Source organism: Cantharellus anzutake (genome assembly GCF_015039405.1).
Source record: "Cantharellus anzutake strain C23 chromosome Unknown EI90scaffold_65, whole genome shotgun sequence".
Taxonomy (NCBI): domain Eukaryota; kingdom Fungi; phylum Basidiomycota; class Agaricomycetes; order Cantharellales; family Hydnaceae; genus Cantharellus; species Cantharellus anzutake.
The window spans coordinates 429,557-452,834 of record NW_024067015.1 but is presented as its reverse complement, the minus strand read 5'-3'; the positions used below and the strand labels follow the sequence as shown (position 1 = coordinate 452,834).

Sequence of the window (23,278 nt, the reverse complement as noted above, 5' to 3'; positions counted from 1 at the left end):
TAATTCTTATGCTCAGAATTCAGTTGGGAGCACTACCGAGGGGTAGAGAGAGATCCACTGGGTCGCGAGTCACTAAAATGGATATATATACATAATTACGCGACAGAAGTGTGCCAGAGAAACCCCAGTCTGATGTGTCCGTCAATACCGAATTCCACCACTACCGCCGCTGCCGCTGGAACGTCTGTTCCCCCACCCGTTATCAACTGGGGAATAATTCGCATGGCCCCAACCGGCATTTCGCCCTCTACCCCTGCCCCTTGAGCCATCAAGAGCGTACCGTCGCCCTCGCGAGTAACTACAATGACCGTATGTTCCCCAGGTACAACATAAATAAATGAACGCTTCTCACAATATCACGATATCAGCACTTACTTTTCATACGGTCTGCCTCTCGACGATGACTGAGCATCGCCGCGAAATCGGCCCATTTGCTGATTGATAACAGCTGGAGTGGATGGGCCGGAGTACAAAGTTTGAGCAAGCGTTAATGGCTGAGATGGACCAGGGGCACCACTGTTTGGGGTATCAGTATTTGATGATTGAGGATACAATGCCATGACACTGGATGGTGGAGCCGTTGGATTGAGAGTTTGATTCAGTGCTGGATTCTGAAGAATTCCAGCAAGATATTCGGCTGTGATAGATGATATGTCAATTCCGCTGGGGACTGATGGTTGCAAAACATTGCTTGCGGTGCCATTCTCCCTGGTGGCTTGTGCTGAGACAGGTATGTTGGTTGCTGGTTGAGCGATAGACACTTTTGATCTGTGGAGAATAAAGAATCCAAGTACAACTGTTGCAGTCCGGACATCCGGAAGCTGAACATGGTCCAACAACTGAAGATACTCGGGCACGGGATCTGAAGGTTGAAGAGGGACAAGGTAAAGCTCCTTACCGGGAGCATCGGGTGGCGCTGGATTCCCCCATGGGAACACGACACCATGTCGCCTGTGGCAGGAGATTAAGGCCGCGCCATGCTTTCTCATCACGAACTTACCTCTTTGAAGTTAGCACCGCAACGATCTCATTAAACGTTGCTTCATGCTGTGGGTCACTTGGCACCATTTCAACTGCAACAAGCTCCCGCCCTGTGTTCAATCTTGAGTTGAGCAAGTAGGTGTTAGCTGCGTCAATATTTACGCGACCATCAACTCTGACGAACGGACGGGGAAACATGGAACTCCAAAAGGAGAAGTCCTGGTAACCTTTTGGACGACCAGCAATTAGATACGAAGCTATCTCGGTTGACATGGTGGATCCATCCCCACCAGGCATTCGCAGCTGGAAGACGCATGGTTATTGCAATTGAGTGAAAGGCCATGTTCATCCAAGCGACAAGCGCACCTCGCCTTTCCATACGACAGCTGGCGGTGAGGATTGCAAAACGCCAGAATCCCTTACTTCCGCGGGCGTGAGCTCGTTTCTTTCATGCTCAGGCTCGATGAACATGTTGAAATCATGATCACTCCGTGCGTCTTCACCTGTGTCCAACTCGGCTGACGGGGGGGCGCCAGGATGTTCTTCTGGACTCTCTGTTTCAAGCGCAGGAGGCGCAGAATGATGGTCGCTCTCTGCCCACCCCAAGCTGCTCAAATCAAATCGCTTACTAGTCGGGGACGCAACGATGGAAGGCGGTACATCCGTAGACAAAGAGATTGGGTGCGCACTAGCTGTGGGACTAGGAGCAAAAGACGAAGACACAGTGCTTTCTGGCGGACCTATTGACTGAGGTGTGGCAAATGCTTCAGGCTCGCCGCCGCCCACACCAGAAGCAGAACTCCCTGATGTTACCAACTTGCGACTAGGAAGAATTGCGAACTTGGGGTCATCTGACGTGGGGGATGGCTCGGAGCTTGGGGCAGAGGGAAAATAGAGGATTGAATCTCCTCGGACACTCCGGGTCCTTGATGCATCGTCATCTCTGTCCATATCTTCGATCTCCTCCTCCCCTTTGTGGGTTATTTTCCGTAGCGGTCTATTCATTTGCCGACCATCCAATATGGAATGTTCCAAAGATTCCTTCTGTGCTGTCTCGATTTCTTTCTTCTGTTGATCACTGGCAAGTTCACTGTTGGACATCACAGACAATTCAGCGGCTGTCATCCTTCCCGTACGGATACTTTGACGGAGAGATACACGATCCGACTTTTCCAGATTAAACGCGAGCATTCGGAATTGGGTCCTGTATGACGTCATCAAGTGCTGACAACCATGGTGGGCTTAAGAACACATACTTATATTTGTTTCCAACGAGTATGTTACCGGCCTTGTCCGTTTCCCTGAACGCCTGAAAGAGATGTTGCTCCAGTTCTTTGACGTATGACACACCCTCGAGACTCGCAGAATTGGAATAATCAGGCTCGTGTGCTGCGGATTCGCAGAAGATCGGTGTGATCACTTCTTGGAGCTTTCGAAGACAATACATGCGAATGGGATCTTCAACCCCGCTAAAATTATCCTCTTTTCTGCCCCTCTTGACGCTTTTGTTGGTCGTTGGGAGGTTCTAGATGCAACTCGCGGTTTGCTAACGGTCGGGGCAATTTCTAGCTGTCCCGGCCTAGGAGACGTGGAGGGGAGCCGGCGTTCCTGAAAAGTCGTCCATATTAGCCATCGAGTCTCTCGAAAAGAGAGGGAGCACTGACATTCACGATACGACTAGAGTCCTGTTGTGTTCCGTCCTTCCGGACACTTTCAAAGTCTACGGATTTGCTGTCCCATGAGTCAGATCGAGAATCATAACCTTCTGAGACCACGCTCTCGCTTGAAGACAAGTATAGATCACTGAGATGGGACCTCGATGCTTCATGGTATCGATGGCCTTCCGGCTTCCCTGCTGCTGAAGGTGTATCGGCACAGTTGAAATAAGCTTGATCAAAATCCTCCCAGAGAACTGATGGGAAGCACGAGTGAATAGAGCAGGGCCGCGCCGCCCAGGGGTCATCGAAAGAAATTAAATCGCAGTTTTCGAATTGCCGCGCGCGATATGGTGAGCAAGTTCTAAGAGTGTTATAAAACACAGGACTTACGGGTAGTCCGCTGGTGAGGCAGTTGACATCGCTCGCAAACATACCCAACCAGCTCATCGGCCATCCAGCTGGCCATTCTGATGCACTCAAAATGATACCTAATGAAAATGCAGGAGTGTTTCCATTGCGAAGTTGTACTAGAAACGCACCATGTTTGGCAGGATTCGCATCGCACCAGCTGAATGCCTCGTTGGGGGTTGTTGCATGGACAATGCACGACAGCCGATTGCTTCTCGTCGGAGATTTTAGGGCCCATGGACGATTACTCAGAGGCACGCAATGAGAAGAGGAAATCCTGAACCAAGCGCCGGGAGTCACGTTCTGAGTGGTGATCCCTGATTATATAATTAATACATATATACCCATATGCTCACCTTTGCTGCGCCCAACTTAACGCGATCTTTCACCACCTCACAGGGGTGCTCGCCGTGAAGCCGAGTCGCCAGGGAAGAGACCAGACGAATGAATGAAAATGCGACTATCGAAGAACTGCGGCAAGAGGCATCTCGCACAGTACAATCGGTGGTCTCTGGGACCACAGCAAGTCCCGGAAGCATACTTTCCGTCGCTGAGACGGCATTCGAAGATGGTTCTGCATATGAGCACGAAGGGAAGCTCTCTGATGCGTACCTGAAGTATCAGCAAGGCATGAGGTGACATCGATTGGACAGCTCCGGTTGACCATAAAGGTCCTGATCCTGGGCGACTGGCAGGTTCATGCATCATGCGTTAGAAATGCCCGAAATCAAGCAAACAGCTTCTCCCAATGCAAAAGTGAAGGACGTCCATCGTCAATTGTTCTTCTTGCAAGAGGTTAGTTGTGGAATAATATTCTCAATTTACACTAAATACATCTTTACATTAGCAAGTCATTCACAAGGTCAAGCCGAGCTTGGAGGCAATAGAGCTCAACTTTAGGGAAAGGGTCAATCGAACTTTCAAATCCCGAGCTAAAGTTGAAGTTGCTAACACCGACTCTCCAAACACTTCTGTCCCTGATCGACTGCCAACCCTAAAGGATGCGGGACTTTCGGTTAGTAACCCCAACCAAACTTCAGAAGAGCCACCCTCTTCGCATGCACGGCCCTCCAAACAAGAGTTTAGTCATTCCGTTCCGTCGAGCCACAACAATCCCCAAAGGCTTGATCCGATGGAACCTACACTTGTGGCGTATCCAACTTCCGCCGTAAGAGACCCGGTCCCAATAGGCGAAGGGACTTCACTTGTGCCATTGGTCCCGCCTCGTGCCTTGAGCGTCCCACGTATACCACGGCAACGAGACGACTACATGGAATCTCAAATATCTTACGTCGGCGTGCGGCCGTTTACCGCAATTGATTACCCAGTCCTTGCGACGCCGGGAGTATTGAATCGCCCTCCTGCTGTGGCCAACCCAGTAGAGAAGCAAGATCAAAGGCTGCTCTTGAAACAGCCTGTCCCTCTCCTCCGGCCTTTGGCACCAACCCCACCAACGATCGACTCCCGATTCCAAGTGGTCACATGGGGAGATGTTGAGATTGGTGTATCTGGCTTGAAAAATTTGGGGAATACTTGTTACATGAACGCCACCTTACAGTGCCTCAGTTCCACAGTTCCATTTGTGCGCATCTTCCAAGGTGAGATTTGTTCTCTGAGCAACAACCAGTTTTCTAAATAAATTCACAAGACGGACGGTGGAAGTCGCCGTCAACACTATCAATCCAATGGGGAGCAAAGGACTTATTGCCCAGGCTTTCTCCTCTATCATAAGAGATATGTGGCGAAGTGAATACACATACCTCTCGCCGACTCATTTCCGGGTGTGGCAAACTATGGAAAGGGGATTTACATATGCTAATTCCTCCCGCACAGACTCATATATGTCAGCGTGGCGTCCAATTCGCTGGCACAAATCAGCATGATGCACAGGAGTTCCTCAGTTTCCTCCTTGATGGTTTACATGAAGATCTCAATAGGGTTCTGGCAAGGCCAGAGCCTCGTGCTCTCACCATAGAACGAGAAGCAGAGTTAGAACATCTCCCGCATCAGATTGCTAGCGCGCAAGAATGGACTTTTTACCTGTCCCGAAATGATAGCATTGTAGTCGATTACTTTCAGGGCCAGTTCAGAAATCGGTTGCAGTGTCTTACTTGTCGCAAGGTAGAGTGGGGTTTTGCTGTGTAGTATCGAGTTCAACGTTATTGAAGCCAAAGTAACATAGACGTCGATAACCTTCAATGCGTTCATGTATCTTTCGCTGCCTATTCCCACTCGTGGAGAAAAGGCTAGTCTTTCACAGTGTTTGGACACTTTTGTGGGGGAAGAGATTATGGAAAAATCGAATGCTTGGTAAGCAGATATGGATAATGTGTTGGATCTTCATATCGAATCCCGTCAAGGAATTGTCCCCACTGCAAGGTGTTACGAAAAGCTTCCAAACAATTATCATTGTCCCGTCTCCCGCCGGTGTTGCTCATCCACTTGAAACGGTTCTCATTCAATGGGCCCTTCACGGACAAAGTAGAGACTCAAGTTGACTTTCCTGTCAGAGGATTGGACCTAACCAGGTACATGCCTCAATCCACTACTGCCGTAGTGAGCAGCATGAAATCGCAAAGCAAGACAGATCCTAGGACGCAGGATCCTCCATTTATGTATGACCTTTATGGAGTTATCAACCATTTTGGTAACCTCAGCAGCGGACACTGTAAGTTCAAAAGGTTCCTCAAGTCAGCATGTGATAATCTCTGAACCTCCACACAGACACGGCCCATATCGCATCGAATGGAAGGTGGCTTTATTGCGACGACTCGCGGATTATGGAAGTCCCCACCGCGAATGTCGTGGTAAGTCGTAATTTGTGAATCCAGAGCTAGCTGTACTTAACGAGACTCGACAGGGGAGACCAGCATACATACTTTTCTACAAACGAAGGACATCATGACATCTGAAACACATAATGCATTATATTTCCTTTTTGAACTGTTTCCAGCACTGGTGGCAGAATGTGGTGCCATCGTCATTCCAAAAGTATGGTGAATATGCCGTTCGACATCGCCCACACTCGGGATCAGCAAGACCAACAATCTTATTTGGTGTTGACCGAAGAAGGAAATCGTCCAAACGTCGAGCTTTTCGAAGCAGACCGTATGTAGTAAGGGGTGCTTGTTTGTAATTTTCACAATAGAGTTGAAGCAGCGTCTACCCAGGGGATGAGTGCCCAGGAAATTTTGGACATGAAGGGCGAACCTTGCCATCCACATCCCGTTCACACAATCCATGAATTTCGCGTGTGCTGGATGGTGCAATTACGGGGGTGATAACACCAATCTCACCATGAAACGAAATGATCGAATGCTGGTTGTTCCGAGACGCTTTCACCTTCAGGGTTTCGGTAAAATTCAGAGTAAGTAAGTGAATGAAAACTCACCGGAAGAATTTCAAAGCCAAAAACAAAGCCGTTTCGCCATGCGCATGATACGTGAATTAAGTCCCCGCTCTCACACTTCACAACTGCGCCCCCGTGCTGGTGGCAAATCGAACACTTCTATAAGGGAAAAAGGATGAGCCTACCTACAATGGGTCAGGGGCCAGACTGATACCATGGTTCTTTTCCAGTCTGCAATTGCACTGAGGCCTTCCACGAAGCGAAGTTGAGAAGAGTCGGTGAATTGGACCTCTGGACAGAATATTGCACAGAGTGCATGAACCCATCCACGATTCTCGGTTGGTTTCCTTATCCGCAAATACGAGCTATAATCATCCAGCGAAACAACTTCACCTGGGACAGGCTGAGACGCGCAAATGAGGCAACGAGTATCCTTTTGGAGGAAGCGGTTAAGCGGTTTTATCAAAAAAGCTACAGCTTATGGTCACCATTGACGACTCCATTGTACGTTCATTGTCGCAGATATCACAAACCCAATCTCGATCCGAATGCGGGGGTATGCCAGCGCACTCTGTTGGTTCTTTAGATGTAGATGAAGGGTAACATGATTGATTGGCATCATGCCTACCAGGATGAACGGTGACTCCACAGATTTCACACGAGAAGATGTCCTCTAATGCTCCATTTTCGCTACAGCATGAACACAATACTTTCGACTCAGAAGGAGGCGGTGTAGCATCCTTCAAGACAACCTGAATAGAATTTGAAGGTAAGTCAGCAGCGTACGAAACGAGGTAGCACGCGCCTTGGTTCGCTTTAACTGCGGAGGCACCAGAGGGGATCCTTCTCGTTTTGCAGATGTTTTCGTCTTAACGGAGTCCTCAGACCTCCCAATTTTTAGGTCTGCATATTTTCTCCAAGACATGCTGCAGTCGTCGCACAACATTGGCGAAGTCAGGTCGAGAGCCCGTGGAGGTTTCCACCAACGAGACGATACTCTCGTCTTGCAAGCCCCACAAGATTTATTCAGGGGATAGTTCAACCCGTATATGGAATCATTGTCATTGCTGTCGGAGGGTAACTCTGAGGGCGTCTGTGAGGCTGCAGAATCCGACCTCGCTAAGTTGTTTCGTCTTTCTGCCTTCTTGCGCTGGATCCTGAGTTGCTCACTATGAACAGCACAATCAGTTGCTACTAAATCAAAAAAATATATTCGAACTTTTTCCATTTGCCATAGTATCGCACCAGTTCAGGCACACTACGTGTCTTCACGTCTCGTTGAATGGCCCGCATTTCGGCACCGCCATGCGCAAAAATCGAGTCTTGGAACAGTCTTGATTCTTCCTCTGACCAAGGAGGGTCAAAGTAACGAGCTTCCTCAGATTGCCACTACAAAAGCATACGAGACTTCGACTTCTATCAATCTCCAGATGTGAGCTCCTTACTTTGCGTCGCCGGAGAACTCCTTTCATTTTGACCTGCTCGATCTCTTCCAACGTCTTTGCTGCAGAATATCTCCGGAGGCATTCATCAATGAAATCGACAAGGTATTTTTGTTCAGGTTTGTGCCATAACCTGTTCTTGTGGAATTCGACTGTTGGAGTCTTAAAAGCGGTTGCATCATTTAATTATGATTTGACATACCAGCATCACCTAAAGGAAGCTTAAGATTGCACCTATAGCAGATGATTGACAACTTACCGAGGTCTGGTGAAAGGGTGCAAACAGAAGAAATCACCTCAACGGTCTCATCGCTACCCCGCCGAGGCTCGTCAACAAACTCTGGGGCTGGAAGAGCCAGTTAAGTAACAACATCACTCGGCAGAACGACGGTTGATTTGCCTTTCGTGTCGGGCTGATCGTATGGTGGACAAACCGCTTGGTATTTTGGTCCTATCCTTGTGGCAGTACGAGGAAATATGGAGTCATCAGGATCTAGGTGTCCCGTCAGTCAGAAGGAATGTTCGATGCCAGATAGCTCATACCTAAGGTGTCCTCGGCGTTTGTATACAGCCTAGAAAGCATTTAGAACGAAATAGTTCCAGTCTACAATAATCATTCTACCCAAAGTATCTGAATGGCCACATCTTGAAATAACGCGTGTCATCGGAAACAGTGGGCTGGAGAGCAGAGGTAAGGGGATCTGCCTCTTGTGGTGCTTTCGCTCGGATTCTCGAGATACGAGGGGGGCTCTCAGAACGTACACCCTGAAAATCTACTAGTTCGTCATGCTTTTTCGAACAGGGTGCACACGTCCACCCATATCCCTTAGCCGGTTTGGCTGCGAGCGGCGGGTGCACACACTGCATGTGAAAGAACTTCTTGCAACGATCACATCGAACGGTGTCCGCGCTAATCGAATAAATTGTTCTCGAGAACGTGCATAAGGGATAAGCGTGGAACACGCACGGAGAGCACCATTCTACACAGGTGTCACAGCTACGCAAGGTATCAAGCAAGTCTGGAACAACTTCTTTCTCTGCGACAACGAACTGATATCGTTGTGTCAGCGCGAGTTTGATACGTTGAGGCACTGAAGCAAATTCAGAAGGATCTTCAACTATTGGAACTAATACTTACGGTTGTTAACATCCTGAGACCTTAAAACTTCGTATTCCTTCTTGATATAAGGGTCGAAAAATCGAAAGAAATAGAAGGAATCCGGAGTCTTCCGCCACGCGTTCAAATCAGGTATCATATCTCTGTGACGAACGTAGCACTTTCCCCTGATAAATGAGATTGGCTGAACTTCGGAGTAGATGGCAGCCAAGAGGAGTCTTGAATCCAAGCTTGGACGATCGGAAAGGTCGCTTGGACGATAGAACCACGCAATCCGGGCTCGAGCTATCTCAGTCCCACCATTACTTCTTTGACCTTCACCAGGAAGAAATTCCATCACTCGTCCGATGGAATAGGGAAGACTGCTGTCTCGAACGCCCCATGGTGCTGCAGAATAGACATGATCTTGTTGGAGGCACTGTTCAGCAGGGCCAAAAAGATACAACACCAGTGCCCACCATTGATATATATCGTTTGTCCGTTTGGGAGGGCGTATCTGTCTGAGGGGCTCGCTTTGTCCTTTAAATAAGGAACGATTCAGAAGACGCTGACAATTCAATTCGTGAATACTGACAGAGACGAGGCTTGTGGACTTCATGGCATCCGGAACACTTGAGGAGCGGTCAGGATGTTGATATATCAATGGGGAAGTTGCTGGCTGCGTTCGGGTGAGTACGAGGCAATTGAGTAGAACACGTTGTGGCTATGCCAGTTCAGAACTTGATTGTCAAGTGTGTAGTACAAAAACATTGTTTACATCTCTAAGTCAATCAAAGGCGGGAAGTCGCCTACCTGAACCCTGTCCGGGCGTATTAATCCTCCATAATTCATTGAGCAGTCGAAGTAACGGTTCCCATTAACACTAGATTGAAAGCGGGTGAGGGAATTACTGGGTCAGAGGAACAGGAATCCCACATACGACCCATCATTTTTCCCAACAGGTTCGTCATACTCGACACCAATCCAGAGGGAACCCTCTGGTTTGCCAAATTTAGTTGTCCCAACGAAGCGTACAGTTCCCCTCCTGTCTAAACCAGCTTCAGACCCAACTCGGACTCGGTCACCAACCGAGACACGTTCTATGGAGGTGGGCTGCAGGATGTGGGTCCGGCTATCACTAAACCGTCCCAGTTTGTTACGCTCTTTGAATGCCTTGATGGTGTCTGTAAAAGGGCGCAAGACTCGAAAAGCATTCATCCAAGGCAAAATATATACTAACTCTGTCTAGATTCGTAATCTTCCTTACTTAACTCGAATTTCTCGACTTGACTGACGTCAGAAAATATACCCGACAGGTTTGCCGTCGGATCCATGTCGTCAATCTCATCATATATAGGAAGCATGGCCTCAAGAAGATCCTACGACAAGGAGAACTTAAACACTCCACCTTGAGGTGCATGCCTGACGTTACACCATAAAAACCCAAAGGTAACTCGTCTGATTCCAACTCACGAAACGTTGAGGATTCATCTGCCGAGTCGTAAAGTTGCAGTCGTTGCGATGCTGCTGGGATGCCTGTGACAAATTCAAGTTTTTGCTAGGTGCAGAGAAAATGGAGTGAAAGATCTTCAGGTATGAGGTATATTAGCCATACCTTGAGGGTAGCGATTGTCAGAGATAAATCATAGTTACGCTCCGAGTGTGTGTCTAGAGACGAAACTGATATGGTGACTATGGTCATACTGTTGTGAAACCTACACCCCTCTGGAATGAGCGCAAAAAATCACGTGTTTGGCAAATATTGAAAATGGTGAAACTTTTTTTGAACTAGAGTGCGTACAGCATACATTGTTCCGGTAATCAGTAAGAAACCGTGAACAGGCTAGTCAGCCAATTAACCCACCCTATCAAGGGGTGTTTTTTACGCTTCAAATAGGGCCTAAACGGCTTATTTCAATGTGGACGTCCTGGTGATGCGGCTTGCTGCCAAAATTGGATTGTGGGAAAATCTGAGGACGTCCTGATAACTATGTGCCCAGTGATGTTGTACATACTGTACTCACACAACCAACTACCGGTCATGCATCACAGTGGCCTCCCAGTCCGGTCAGGGTCTGTCACATGTCACAGGCAGTCGGTGGTTGGGTGCCCGGCTGTCATGCCAGATCTGCTGAGGCAAGGTGGCTATGCAAAGTAATTCAAAATTTCCATTTCGGGAATGGATTTACATTCAAAAATGGAAAAATTCCCCTGCCAGTTGGGTGTCACACATCACAATGAGTTGCCAGTTGGCAGTTTATATCATGTGACCAGTCACGTGCCTGGCTCAGCCGGTAGTTGGTCGTGTGAGTACAGTATGGCTATTTACATAAATAGTAGACAGGACTGTTACAGGAATGGGTTCCAGGGAACCCAACCTGAGCCGTTCGGCTCACTAATGGAGGTGGCTGCGTAGCCATCAGAGGGAGAGCAGAATAGGATGAGTGTATGGAAGTACAACCTGTGTGTCGGCCAACGGTAACTTGGTGCTCCTGGGAGCGTACCGGTAGCGAGTATGATGTGGGCTCCTTGAGGGAGCCACCTTGTTAGAGATGGGCGGAAACGGACGACTCCGGAGTGGAATCGGAGACTTAGCATGGAGGGACCTTGGCCTCAGCAACTCAAGCGGAGCGCTGTGCCATTGCTGTTTGTCCATTTGGTCCTTAATTTCACAGTAGGTGAGCAGGAAGTCTCTTGGGGGCATTTCAGGTCGATTTCGGACTGAAACCAGACGAGTATGTACAAGCGCCGATATATATAAGGAAGGGGCAAAAGCACAAGGAGAAACAAAGGGTGACCGAATCGGAACGAAGATGTCCGAACGGGAACAAAGGGTTAGAGGGAGTGGAGCGGTACCGAAGGTCATAGGGCAAGACCTGTGATACATCCGAAAGGAGGTAGAGTGGGCGAGGCCCAGAGGGGCAGGAGGATGAGGGGAAGTGGGGGTGATGACTAACTGGCTAGAATAGAAGGAAGCAGTAGTCCAAATAGGGATGAGGGGGAATTGCGAGAAATACATTACAAACGGCGAGAGTGCCGGAGGCGGTCCGCGAAGCTCGGGGGTTGCGGAGCTTACGGAGGTTACGGAGGCGGGGTTGGAAGTCCGAGGAATATTGGCAATGGTGTTTACGTAGTATGAGGTCACCAATGCAATGGACTAAGACCGAGGTGGAGTCAAAGTCCGAGGTATGGACTATGACGGAGGCTCAGAGTAAGGTACGAACGGTGTCCGAGTGTGAAGTACGGAACAGCGGTGGATGGTCGTAACTTGGCGGAAGGGTGGCGGAGGAGTGACGGAGGAAGGAGAGAGGGGACAGGTAAGGAAGAGTAGTCAGGTCCGAAGGTGGATATCGGAACGGACGGAGAAAGCGTAGGGGATGACGGGAGGGTGGAGGTGTGGTGAGGGGGGAGCGGAGTTGTAGGAAGGGTGGCGAGTAGGGCGATGTTCGGTCCGAGATGAGTATCGGAACGGACGGAGAAGGGGTCGGAGAGGTAAGAGGAGGGGTGTGTTGCCAAGACCGAAGGTGAGTATCGGAAAGGCAGTGGTAGGTTATGACTCCGGAGGTGAAGAGGGTGGAGGTCCGGAAGTCGGGTCGGGGTCGGGTATGCACGGATATGACACACCTGGCTGTCTGCTAACGGGGACTTGGCGCTCCTGGGAGCGTGCCGGTAGCGGGTGTGCTGGGAGTGTTCAGCTAGCAGTGACTTGGCGCTCATGGGAGCGTACCGGTAGCGGGAGTTGTTGGGGAAAGCGGGCTGGTGGACCAGTGCATGGTAGTGGGTGACTGTGGGAAGTGGGACCTGCAGGTGCAGGGCCAGGTGTCAGAGTCCGCACGTCTATTCGCAGCGTAAGAGTATCCCCAGGAAACTAGTCGATATCAAAGCTGGGGGGCTAGCCCAGCTGGCATAGTAGCCTTATGTACATGAGTTCTGCTAACTCACGAGAGCGCAGTTACATTGGGAAGATGGTAACTAATAGAAACACGACATCAAATAGGAAGATAGAAGATGCGGGAAATGAGGGAATATCGGGTAAGGGGTGACGCGATAGCGAATATAGCGCAATGAGTTATATCTGCGTTCTAACTACGTAATTATCTCACGCAATCTCGGCTAACAATTACCTCATTGATATCGCTTAGAGTAAAGGGGGCCGGATAACCGGGCGTCCCCTGACACCAGGCATCCTGGAGCTGCCTGGGCCATATCCTTCTCCTGAGGAGGTGGGATAGGCTACAGTTCCTGATAGGGAACTTCTGGTTGGATGGGAGTAACCACTCGACCACCCGGTGGACTGGTGGGAGTGGGCAGCAGGAGGTTGGGCATGGGAATGCCCTCCTCGTTGCGGTTTTGTCATGGAGAGGAGGAATAGGGAGGTGGACATGGTTCCAGGGTTACAGGTTGAGTTTACAGTGGTGACACAGTGGTGAGGATGTTACAATCGTGGTACAAGGTTTGTGGGTTATGTATTTGATAATGAGAAAACATTTTCGGCATCTGCCTTACACATCATATGACTTCTAACTATCTAATATAAAAGTTATAATGGTCAAGGGAAATCCCTTGAAACTCAACAAATCCCCCAGCCAGCACCAAAACCCGGTGGGAAAGCTTGGCATGGGGTTTGATGGAGAAGTAAAATGGGGGAGGCCCTGGGTCCACCCACGGACCATAAGATTCTAGTCTATATCCATAACAAGGACAATGGAAAAGATACATCTAAATTATCGAAATTAGGGCTGAGGTGGGGAATGGCCAATGTACTGTACTCACAAGACCAAGAACCTGTCATGCATCACGCAGGCTTTGCACCCTTGTGTCAGGGGACATCTCATGGGTCCCTGTGACCCCCCTGTCCAGGGCACACTGCTGTGGGTAAGAAGGTGAGAAGGAAGCTAACTTCTCACCTTCCCACAGTGGCCCAATATAACGAAAACTTCCGGAGATATCCGGAAGTCACATGTGGCCCGAGACCCGGGGCCCAGGGCATCCCGCCGCACGGAGTGTCCAGCACAGGGCACGTGCAGGGGGTGCAATGGCTGGGTGTGCGTTGTAGGAGAAATAATATTCAAAGAATAAAACAATGATCTATCAGAATAGTCAACAATCAGGTGACAAGTTCAGATGTTTAACAGATCTCATGATCTTTATGAGACTGGACAGACATTAGAAGATCATTATAAATTATCTACACCCATGTAGCATGAGATTTAATCTACTACAAGCATGCCTAGAACCTGGCATAGGTGTAATATTCAAAGAATATATCCCTACAACAAGAAAATAGCACATAGACAGCAGAATAAGAAGGAACATTGGGAAAGAAATGTGAATATCTCGGGAACCAGTAAACTTTTGACTGTAATATTTTTACCATCTGAAAGGACTGTTTCTAAACTTTATCCACGGTTTTGTTTCATTCTAAAAGCTTCAAAACTGACGGAGATATCGCTCAAACGGCGAAACACCTTATAATTCATATATATTTATTTGCTAATTCTTACAAAAAGTAATGTGACTCAAGGGAAATATATTGGTGCCCAGAAGTCTGGTGGACCGAATACCATATGACAGAGTATTCCCCAGCGCGGGCGGACAGTTTTTGATCACATCAGAAGAGGAGAAAATGCTAAAAAACCGGATCTTGTATATTTTCCCATGATTCATCAAAACTTTTTGATTTTAAGCTCAAATAAATCGGAACAAAGGAATGATTGATGATCTGGATCTCGGATCATAAGCATAAAGTGATTCAGAAGTCCGCGGATCAGTTAATTAATTGGGAAAGCTCTAGAACATTAGTAATGATGCGGCTTCACAAAAAGGGGTGAATTAGAGAACAGTCTAGAAAGTTCCTTTATAGCCGAGTCATTTCTAAAGATAACCGTTCGTAATTAAGGCGGTGTAGAGCATAGCTTTAGCACTACGAGACCCCACTAAGATCGGCCCAAAAGACAAAGAACTGAATTACTTATTGCTGAGTCATGTCCTAAGTCCATTATTGGCCGAGCTTGCGAGGCTTTTGTTTCCAGAGGGGGGTCAGATTTTTTTCCGTGGGAACGAAGCACATGAAGGTGCATGGCTGTACTGTGTGGGAATGGTCCCCCCATGAGAAATGGTCCCCCCGTGGGACACTGGATCCAAATGGCTCACACTCGCACACTGAGCATTTGTACTCACAACACTTATTTTGCAGGTTGGGATAGTCAGTAAATTTGGAGAAAAATAGTAACTATTATTAAGGGTCATTTGTGTATGATTTAAGTAAAATATGAGCTTTTATCTTTGTCAGTGCATAAAGAGGTGGTTGCACGGGTGCAAATGAGGCTGTGCTGCAAACATGCGCTAAACATGTGCAATGTGTGCAACTCTCTGCAACTTCTTGCCACAACTCTCTGTGTGCACTAGGTCCTATTTCTGTGGAGTCTTGTGTGCCCTGGGCTTAGGATATTGCATAAAGAGTACTGTCTGGAGTAGATCTATAAGGTTCAAAGGTCTCTGAAGTGTGACCCCTGCCCCCCAGCCCCTGTGGTAGCCCACACAGCCTGGGATCAGTTCGGCAGTTTAAGACCAGCACCGCTCAGAGCCTGCAAGTTGCAGGGATTCCTGGCCCCTTTTTTCCTTTTGGAAAATACGTCAGCCTTGCTCCATACTGTCAACTTGTGCAGTGGGCCTGTTCCCTGCTTCATGATAAGAAATTTGTTCAATTTGCCTGTAAGAGGGGACCTTTTCTTTACAGAGACCTTATCTGTTTAAATACTGTGTACACACTGAGATAGTAAGTGCAGGAATAGTTATGATTCACACTTTAATGGGATTAATTTAAATATATTCTAGATGCCAACCACAGATGAGATACTCCATGCAGAGAAGTTGAAGAGGAAAAATGAGAGGAGAAGGCTGGATCGTGCAGCTAGTCAAAGTTTGCTGCACTCTGGGTCATCAGCCCCTTCTGATGGTTCCCAATCAACCATTACCATGTCAAACCCCACTGAGCCTCTCGAACAATCATCCAACCCTTCTGGGTCTTCTCAACAAAGATCTTGGCATAACCGAAACCCATCTATTGGAACACAGCTTGCTCTAGACCTTCAGGAGCTGAATGTTCAGTCTCAAATTAGTTCCAAACCTCCAGAAATACCCCAGAATACACCACGTATGTTGTTTCTGTTATCAGCCAGATTCAAAGATTCATTTTTCATATAGAAACTACTCCACCAAACTCTACTGGTCCTAGGCTCCACTCTGAACGCCACACACATACTCCTGAACGGGTGCGCAGACACAACCAGAGGACTCGTGTTGGGTCTCCCACTCCAGGAGCAGTTGATGATGGGATGTATGAGGCTCCCACTGGGCCCCTTGATCCCCTTTCTCTTCCTGGACTACCCTCTCTACCCCCAACCCACCAGCAAAGCTACCAACATGGATCATTTGAAGATCCCTTTCGTGTTCCAGACTCCCCAGAGCCAATGCGACAATGTAATCGTGGACATAATGCACCTATATCGGCATTTGATGGGGGTGGGAACAGGTGTCAAAGATGTGTTGCTTATGACCAGAGGTACAAGGAAGCTCGTCGTAGGGCTATCCAGGAGCAAATGGTAGACCATTCATCACCTCCCCCCTCATCCCCACTCACAGCACCAGAACCAAACTCCAATCAACCCTCTAGACCACCTTCTCCCCCACCTCAATCCCCATCACTAGAAACACCCCCCTCTAGACCACATTCACCCCTGCCTCCATCCTCACCACCAGACCTATCAGAATCACAGTGGGACCAGGGGTTCAATGAAGAAGATTTGAGGAGGGGGTTTGAATATGCTGTAACTTCAGAGGATCAGGCCCTGTTAACAAAATTCCGGGAAGAGCTGATGAAGATTCAGATGGAGCACTGCAATGGCTGCCATGAGACATGGTTTGACCTGAAAGTCAGGAATGGACATTGCGTGAGGTGTAGAAAGGACAACAAGTACACCACAGAAAATGCCATGGATCCTGGCTGCAAACCACAGTTTGTTGTGGATGATCCTTCCTTGGAGCTTACCCAGATTGAGGAGATGCTGATTGCCCCTATCCATGTTGTCATGCAAGCCCACATGGTGTATGGCAGACAGATGAAATATTCTGGACATATTTGCAACTTTGTCCGTGATACATCTGAAGTCCGTCAGTTGCTTCCTATCCTGCCTGAGGAGTGTGAAGTCCTCCAGATTCAATGGGAAGGCCCAGACTATGTCCTTGGCCATGATGTTCAGCATCTTTACTATGTCCGGCGTCATGTTGTTCAGCAGTGGCTAGAATGGCTTGTTGAGCACCACCCAGCATATCAACAGGTCACAATTAGTCAGGAGAATCTTTCTCAACTCCCAGAGAATGGCAGTGTTCATGGATGCCTACAGTCCATTAGGATTAGTGAAGTGGGTGATGAAGGAGGGGGTGATGACATTATAGGGCCATCAAATGGGGATGAGACTGATGGTGCACTGGGGGGAGGGCACTGTTCACATCAGGGTTTATTCCAAATGTGAATGAGGAGCGAGTCTCTGAGTTCCAAAACCTGCGCTTGGCAGCACAAGTGGGACAAGAGCCCATTCTCATGCCACACATTGAGTCTCAGCCAGTCAGTGAATGGCATAACAATCCTATTGCTTCAAGAGCTTTCCCCAGCCTCTTCCCTTCTGGCCAGGCAGACTTTCACACTCCCCGTCAAAAACCAGTCTCATTCTCTGAATGGGCATCACACCTAATGCGGTATGAAGATGGTCGCTTTGCAAAGCACCCTCGCTTTTGTTATTGGGCATTAAACACCATCATGTGCACTCAGGCCAAAAAGGACTCCTCATGGTATCTCACCACTCATCCAGATGAACGACAGTGGACAGTAGAGCAGATAAGGGAAATGGTGGAAGATGCTGGGGCTGATCAACTGAGGGAGCTTGCAAAGCGGGTCTCCAGATCAGGGGTGAAACTTGCTGGAACCAAACCATTTTGGATGGCACGTCAGCGAGAACTTACCGCCATGATGTATCAGCTCTGTTCACCTCATGCATTCATCACTGCATCAGCTGCAGACCTCCAATGGCCAGACCTCCACCAGCACATGCCACAGTGGGCAGAATCACAGAATGTTGGGGAGCAGGCAGCATATAGGAAGAGGCGAGAGGACTTGAATGACAATCCTGCCATTGCAGCATATTACTTTGTGAAGAGATGGGAGTTGTTTGTTGATTTGGTCCTCAAAAAAAAGTTCCAAATTGCTGACATGTGGTGGCAGTAAGTCAATGGGTAGTTTACTTGGTTTCATTGTCTAATCCCTATCGAATCCTTAGTTATGAGTGGCAGTTTAGGGGGAGTAGCCATGTGCATGGCTTTATATGGTTGAAGAATGCACCACCTGTTGAGGATTTGGATCTCAATAATCAGGAGACAATTCAGAACTTCATTTCTTTCTGGAATCCGATTGTGTCAACCTGGAATCCTGACATACATACTTTTTCCCATCAACATGCATCATCCCTATCCTACACTTCACTTGAAGACACACACAAGGAACTTGCAGAACTCCTTAACTGGGTCCAACACCATTTGAAGTGCCCTTCTTCATATTGTTCACGATGAAACAAGCACACAAAGGAAGTCCAGTGTCGATTTGGATTCCCAAAGGACCTTGAGGAACTCACTACTAGCTTGTCAACGCTTGCACGAATCGCTGTCGTCTTTTACCACGTCATTCTTCATTCGTCGAGCTTTAAGCACCCAGATTTTCGTATCGATCGCATCATTAGTTCCGCCAACACAGACGATTCTTTCTCTGGTCTTACTACTTCTGTAGCTCGTCAGCGCTTGCACAAATCGTGTCGAAATTTATACCACATATAGCGCCAACAACGACCTTCCATCTATCACGTTTTCGAACCGATCGAATTACCCATCCTTTCGAAAATCGTCCTTCAACATTATTGTGACTTTTAAAACGCTTACAGCACCTCAACGGGTCAACAGATTGCTCTAAAATCGATACACATCGTACTTCGCTTGACAATCTATCATCGTTCCCGGTTTCGCGACAATCGCACCATTTCCCCACCCGCTACAGTGAAAACTTGTTTTTCAACAAAGATTCACTCTAGTTATCTCATTTCTTCATCAATCGTTTCGAAATTGCTGCAAACGCTAGATCGATCGACAATGCCTCGTCGCTTTAAGTTTCACACGAATTGCTCAACTTGTTCAAATTCTATGAACACTTCTTCCACCCCCTCTCCTGTGTTGTCTCTACACACTGCTCTCTCTGCTCCCCCTGTCCCCATGCCAAATTCCTGGATTGCAGACACTGGTGCCACCTCACATATGACTCCACATCGTGAGTGGTTCAATCAGTATTCACCCTGCCACACCCCAGTCTGACTTGCAGACAACAACATTATCTATGCTGCTGGGTGTCAGAGACCAGGTTCGAGACGAGGGAGAGTCTCCGTAGCGGAGGGCTTTGGCCTCAGTGACTTGTGCCAAGAGCGCTGTGCCTAGTGACACGTCCGTGCCCTAACTTACTGACTGGCAATCAGAACCGAAGGGGGGTAACTCTAGTTGATTTTACTACTGGGGTGTAACCTATGTACAAGTGGGATATATATATGGTTACAGCGAAGACGGGTCTGCAATTGGCGGAGCCGAACAGAGTGGAGCTAATGGGGTTTAAACATTAGCTGACTGAATATTACCGACGAGTCGGGTCGCGGGGTTAGCGGAAAGGCAGGCGATAACCCAGAAACGGAAAGGAGGGATAGGCCCGAAGGTGGGCTCTGCAGGGCAGGTGAGTGTATTGCCCAGCGGAGGTGGGAGTGCGCTAGCAGACGTCAGAGCTGTCCGGAAGTCTTCAGGGCTCTGTACTTAGGGAGGCATAGGTAATAAATTGAAATGAGGGGGTGGTGACCATCGAGGGGTACCGAGAGGATTGCAGAATACGGGAGCTCCGAGGTTAGTGAGGGAGGAGCGGAGTTAGACTGGAGGGATCAGAGGAACTGGAAGTCGATGGCCGGGGATGGATATGACACTGGGGTTGGTACTATTGTCTTCACTCCAATCATAAATGGCATCCCCTCACATCCAATCGAGTTCTCAAATGTCCTCCATGTTCCCTTACTCCAGAACAACCTCCTCTCAGTCCTCCATCTGACCAAGAAGCACAACTTTGAGGTTGTCATCAAACAGTCAACTATGACCTTCAGGCAGAAGGGTCAACTCCTGTTTAAGGCAGCAGTGTCTGATGGCAACACTGGACTTCTTATTGGATCTGCAACTGTGCAGTCTGCTCTTAGAGCCTCCTCTCTCTCTCCTGAACTTTGGCATCGACGTCTCTGCCACATTGGGAGAACTAGGCTGAAGGAACTATTTTCTGGATCTTATGTGAAGGACTTGGACATTGGAACCCCTCTCTCTACCTCTCCTCTCCCTGACATCTGTGAGCATTGCCTAGCTGGCAAACAACATTGCCTTCCTTTCCCTGATGCTGCCTCCAATCGGAGATCCAAACCTCTTGAACTTGTACACTCAGACCTTCATGGTCCTATCTCAGTTCAAACTCCCCAGCAGCACAGGTACTGGATCAGCTTTGTGGATGACTACTCTCGCTACAGAGTCATCTATTTGCTCCAGAACAAGTCACAGGCCTTTGCTGCTTTCAAGGAGTTCAAGGCTCTTGCAGAAAATCAAACTGGTTTTTGGGTCAAGGCACTTAGGGATGACAAAGGGGGGAAATATATGAGTAGGGAGATGGACCAATTCTTGAAGGAACATGGGATTATGAGGGAACATACCACCAGAGGGACCCCACAGCAGAATGGAGTGGCAGAAAGGACTAATCGAATATTGGATGAAGGGATTACTTCTATTCTGCATGAGTCTCAACTTCCTGGTTCTTTCTGGGGTGATGCATTGGGTTCCTTCCTCCATGTCTTAAATTGTTCTCCCACCTCTTCCCTCAAGGACATGACCCCCTATGAAGCCTGGTTTGGTTCCAAACCATCTCTCTCCCACCATAGAGTTTTTGGTTGCCAGGCCTATGTCCATGTGCAGAAGGATAAGAGGAAGAGTTTTGAGCCAAAAACACATAGAGGTATTTTCATTGGGTATCCAGCAGACTTCAAGGGTTGGAAGGTTTATGACTTGTCAACTGGCAAGACTGTGATCTCAAGAGATGTGGTTTTTGATGAGCAAACCCTGCCTGGTATTGGACCTGGTAACCTTAAAGACACTTATCACCCCTTACACTTGAAGCCAGTGCCAGAGTCAGGGGGAGATCACTCATCCAGAAATTTCTTTACTCCTCTGTCTGACTCTATATCTGACATTTTGACTTCTGACACTGTCTCCAACCCTCCACCTGTCCATCGCCCTCCTTCTCCTCAACCACCACCATCCATTTCTCCCTCTCCTGCACCACCCTCTCCTCACCCTTCACCCTCTCCATCACCTGGCCCTTCTACCCTTTGTTGTACAACTCGCTCCAATGCTGGGAAGCCACCTGGTGAGTGGTGGAAAGTCAATCCTACCCCATCTCCTCCTAGCAAGTGGGATGCAAGGGAGCCAACTCCAGATGTCCAATCTGACTCAGACCATGATGGCTCTGATGAAGATGACTCTGAGTCTGACATGGCTGCCTCTGCCCTGCTGAGCAAGTCCCTCTCTAAGGCTCTTTCACAGGAGGAGATGGTTGAATTTGCATTCTCCACTTCAACTGTTGAGCCTAAGTCTATGAAGGAGGCCAAGAAACATGATGACTGGCCATTGTGGCAGGAGGCTTCCTTGAAGGAGTACACCCAAATGCTGTCTCATGACACATGGGAGTTGGTGCCACTTCCAAAGGGGAGGAAATCTGTTGGTTCCAAGTGGGTTTTTAAGATTAAGGAGAACTCAGATGGGACTATAGAAAGGTACAAGGCTAGGATTGTTGCCCAAGGTTTTTCCCAGAAACCCCACCTTGACTACACAGAAACTTTTGCCCCAGTTGCCAAATTTGCTTCGCTTCACTCTCTCCTTGCCATTTCAGCCATTGAAGACTTGGAACTTCATCATATGGATGTCTCCTCTGCCTTCTTGAATGGTGATCTGGATGAGGATATCTATATGACTCAGCCTGAAGGGTTTGTGGAGCCTGGGAAGGAGCACTTGAAGTCACTCTATGGCCTGAAGCAAAGTCCAAGGCAATGGTATCAAAAACTCCATGAGACTTTTCTGGATCTTGGTTTCAAGAGGTGCCCAAGTGATAATTCTATCTGGGTGTGGGGTAAGGACAAGGTGAAAGTGATCATTCCAGTCTATGTGGATGGCATTACCCTTGCCTGCAATGACTTGGCAGTTCTCAACAAAGTCAAGTTGGAACTCCAGACAAAGTTTGAGATGAGGGATCTGGGGGAGCTTAGTTATATCTTGGGATTGGAAGTTCACAGGAATCGTTCCCAACACAAGATTTGGCTCTCTCAACACAAACACACTTCTGACATTCTCAATCGTTTTAATCACCAACATTCCAGACCCCTTCTCACTCCCCTTGATCCTTCCATCACACTCTCCAAGGTTGACAATATGTCTAAGGAAGAAAAGGATTACATGTTGGGAGTGCCATACTTGAGTGCTGTTGGTAGCCTCATGTATTTGGCTATTGGGACCAGGCCTGATATTGCCTATGCAGTGGGGTTACTAAGTTGCTTCAACTCCTGCCCAGGCAGAATTCATTGGGAGGCCATTCAGAGAGTGTTTAGGTATCTCAAAGGCACTTTGGATTATTGCCTTGAGTTTGGGCCATCTCATTCTGGGGGAGTCTCACTTTCAGTTTTCTCTGACTCTGACTATGCTGGTGACACTGAAAAGGCTTGTTCCACTTCTGGATATGCCACCTTTATTGGTTCTTCATGTGTTAACTGGTCTAGCAGACATCAAGATGTTGTGGCCAAATCCACCACTGAAGCAGAGCTCTATGCTGCCAACTCTGGAGCCTCAGATGGAACTTGGATGACATACCTTCTTGAGGAACTTGGATATCCCCAAAACACCCCTTTCCCACTTCAAATGGACAATGAGTCCACCATCAAAGTTGCCAAGAATCCAGAACACCATGGGAGGATGAAACACATCAACACCAAGTATTACTGGATTAGGGACCAGGTGGATTTGGGAAAGTTGAAGATCCAATGGGTTGCTTCAAAGGAAAATTGTGCAGACATCCTGACTAAGGCTCTTCCCAGAGACCTCCATCAACATCAATGTTCCTTGTTAGGACTTAGAAGATTAGAGTTTGATTGAGGGGGAGTGTTGTAGTTTGAGTTGTCTCTTTTCATTC

The 23,278-nt window shown here is 48.2% G+C and overlaps 4 protein-coding genes across 4 annotated transcripts; 1 reads left to right on the top strand and 3 right to left on the bottom strand.

Annotated features, from left to right (window-relative positions):
- Positions 1 to 43: 43 nt before the first annotated feature.
- EI90DRAFT_3077007 (transcription factor S-II, central domain-containing protein) lies at positions 44 to 2,724 on the bottom strand. The gene is made up of 6 exons (XM_039061702.1): positions 2,646 to 2,724; positions 2,238 to 2,589; positions 1,348 to 2,185; positions 1,001 to 1,284; positions 376 to 951; positions 44 to 298 (listed from the first exon to the last, which is right to left on the bottom strand). Exons 2-6 carry the CDS (start codon positions 2,426 to 2,428, stop codon positions 142 to 144), a joined length of 2,046 nt encoding a protein of 681 aa, XP_038911230.1. The 5' UTR covers positions 2,429 to 2,589; positions 2,646 to 2,724; the 3' UTR covers positions 44 to 141.
- EI90DRAFT_2392046 (uncharacterized protein) lies at positions 2,449 to 3,847 on the bottom strand. The gene is made up of 5 exons (XM_039052963.1): positions 3,404 to 3,847; positions 3,179 to 3,350; positions 3,030 to 3,127; positions 2,646 to 2,893; positions 2,449 to 2,589 (listed from the first exon to the last, which is right to left on the bottom strand). The coding sequence occupies exons 1-4, from the start codon at positions 3,584 to 3,586 to the stop codon at positions 2,702 to 2,704; spliced, it is 645 nt and encodes a 214-aa protein (XP_038911229.1). The 5' UTR covers positions 3,587 to 3,847; the 3' UTR covers positions 2,449 to 2,589; positions 2,646 to 2,701.
- A 674-nt stretch (positions 3,848 to 4,521) lies between these two features.
- EI90DRAFT_3077001 (uncharacterized protein) lies at positions 4,522 to 6,277 on the top strand. The gene is made up of 8 exons (XM_039061701.1): positions 4,522 to 4,645; positions 4,710 to 4,828; positions 4,881 to 5,168; positions 5,230 to 5,357; positions 5,408 to 5,715; positions 5,772 to 5,854; positions 5,908 to 6,202; positions 6,251 to 6,277. The coding sequence occupies exons 1-7, from the start codon at positions 4,588 to 4,590 to the stop codon at positions 5,950 to 5,952; spliced, it is 1,029 nt and encodes a 342-aa protein (XP_038911228.1). The 5' UTR covers positions 4,522 to 4,587; the 3' UTR covers positions 5,953 to 6,202; positions 6,251 to 6,277.
- An 861-nt stretch (positions 6,278 to 7,138) lies between these two features.
- EI90DRAFT_3130422 (uncharacterized protein) lies at positions 7,139 to 10,636 on the bottom strand (the record flags this gene model as incomplete). Its single annotated transcript, XM_039064305.1, has 17 exons — positions 7,139 to 7,565; positions 7,616 to 7,785; positions 7,842 to 7,990; positions 8,041 to 8,049; positions 8,098 to 8,184; positions 8,215 to 8,331; positions 8,382 to 8,410; positions 8,461 to 8,748; positions 8,806 to 8,929; positions 8,977 to 9,360; positions 9,414 to 9,474; positions 9,530 to 9,613; positions 9,748 to 9,817; positions 9,875 to 10,118; positions 10,175 to 10,313; positions 10,367 to 10,492; positions 10,550 to 10,636. The coding sequence occupies 17 exons, from the start codon at positions 10,634 to 10,636 to the stop codon at positions 7,139 to 7,141; spliced, it is 2,595 nt and encodes an 864-aa protein (XP_038911227.1).
- Positions 10,637 to 23,278: the final 12,642 nt, after the last annotated feature.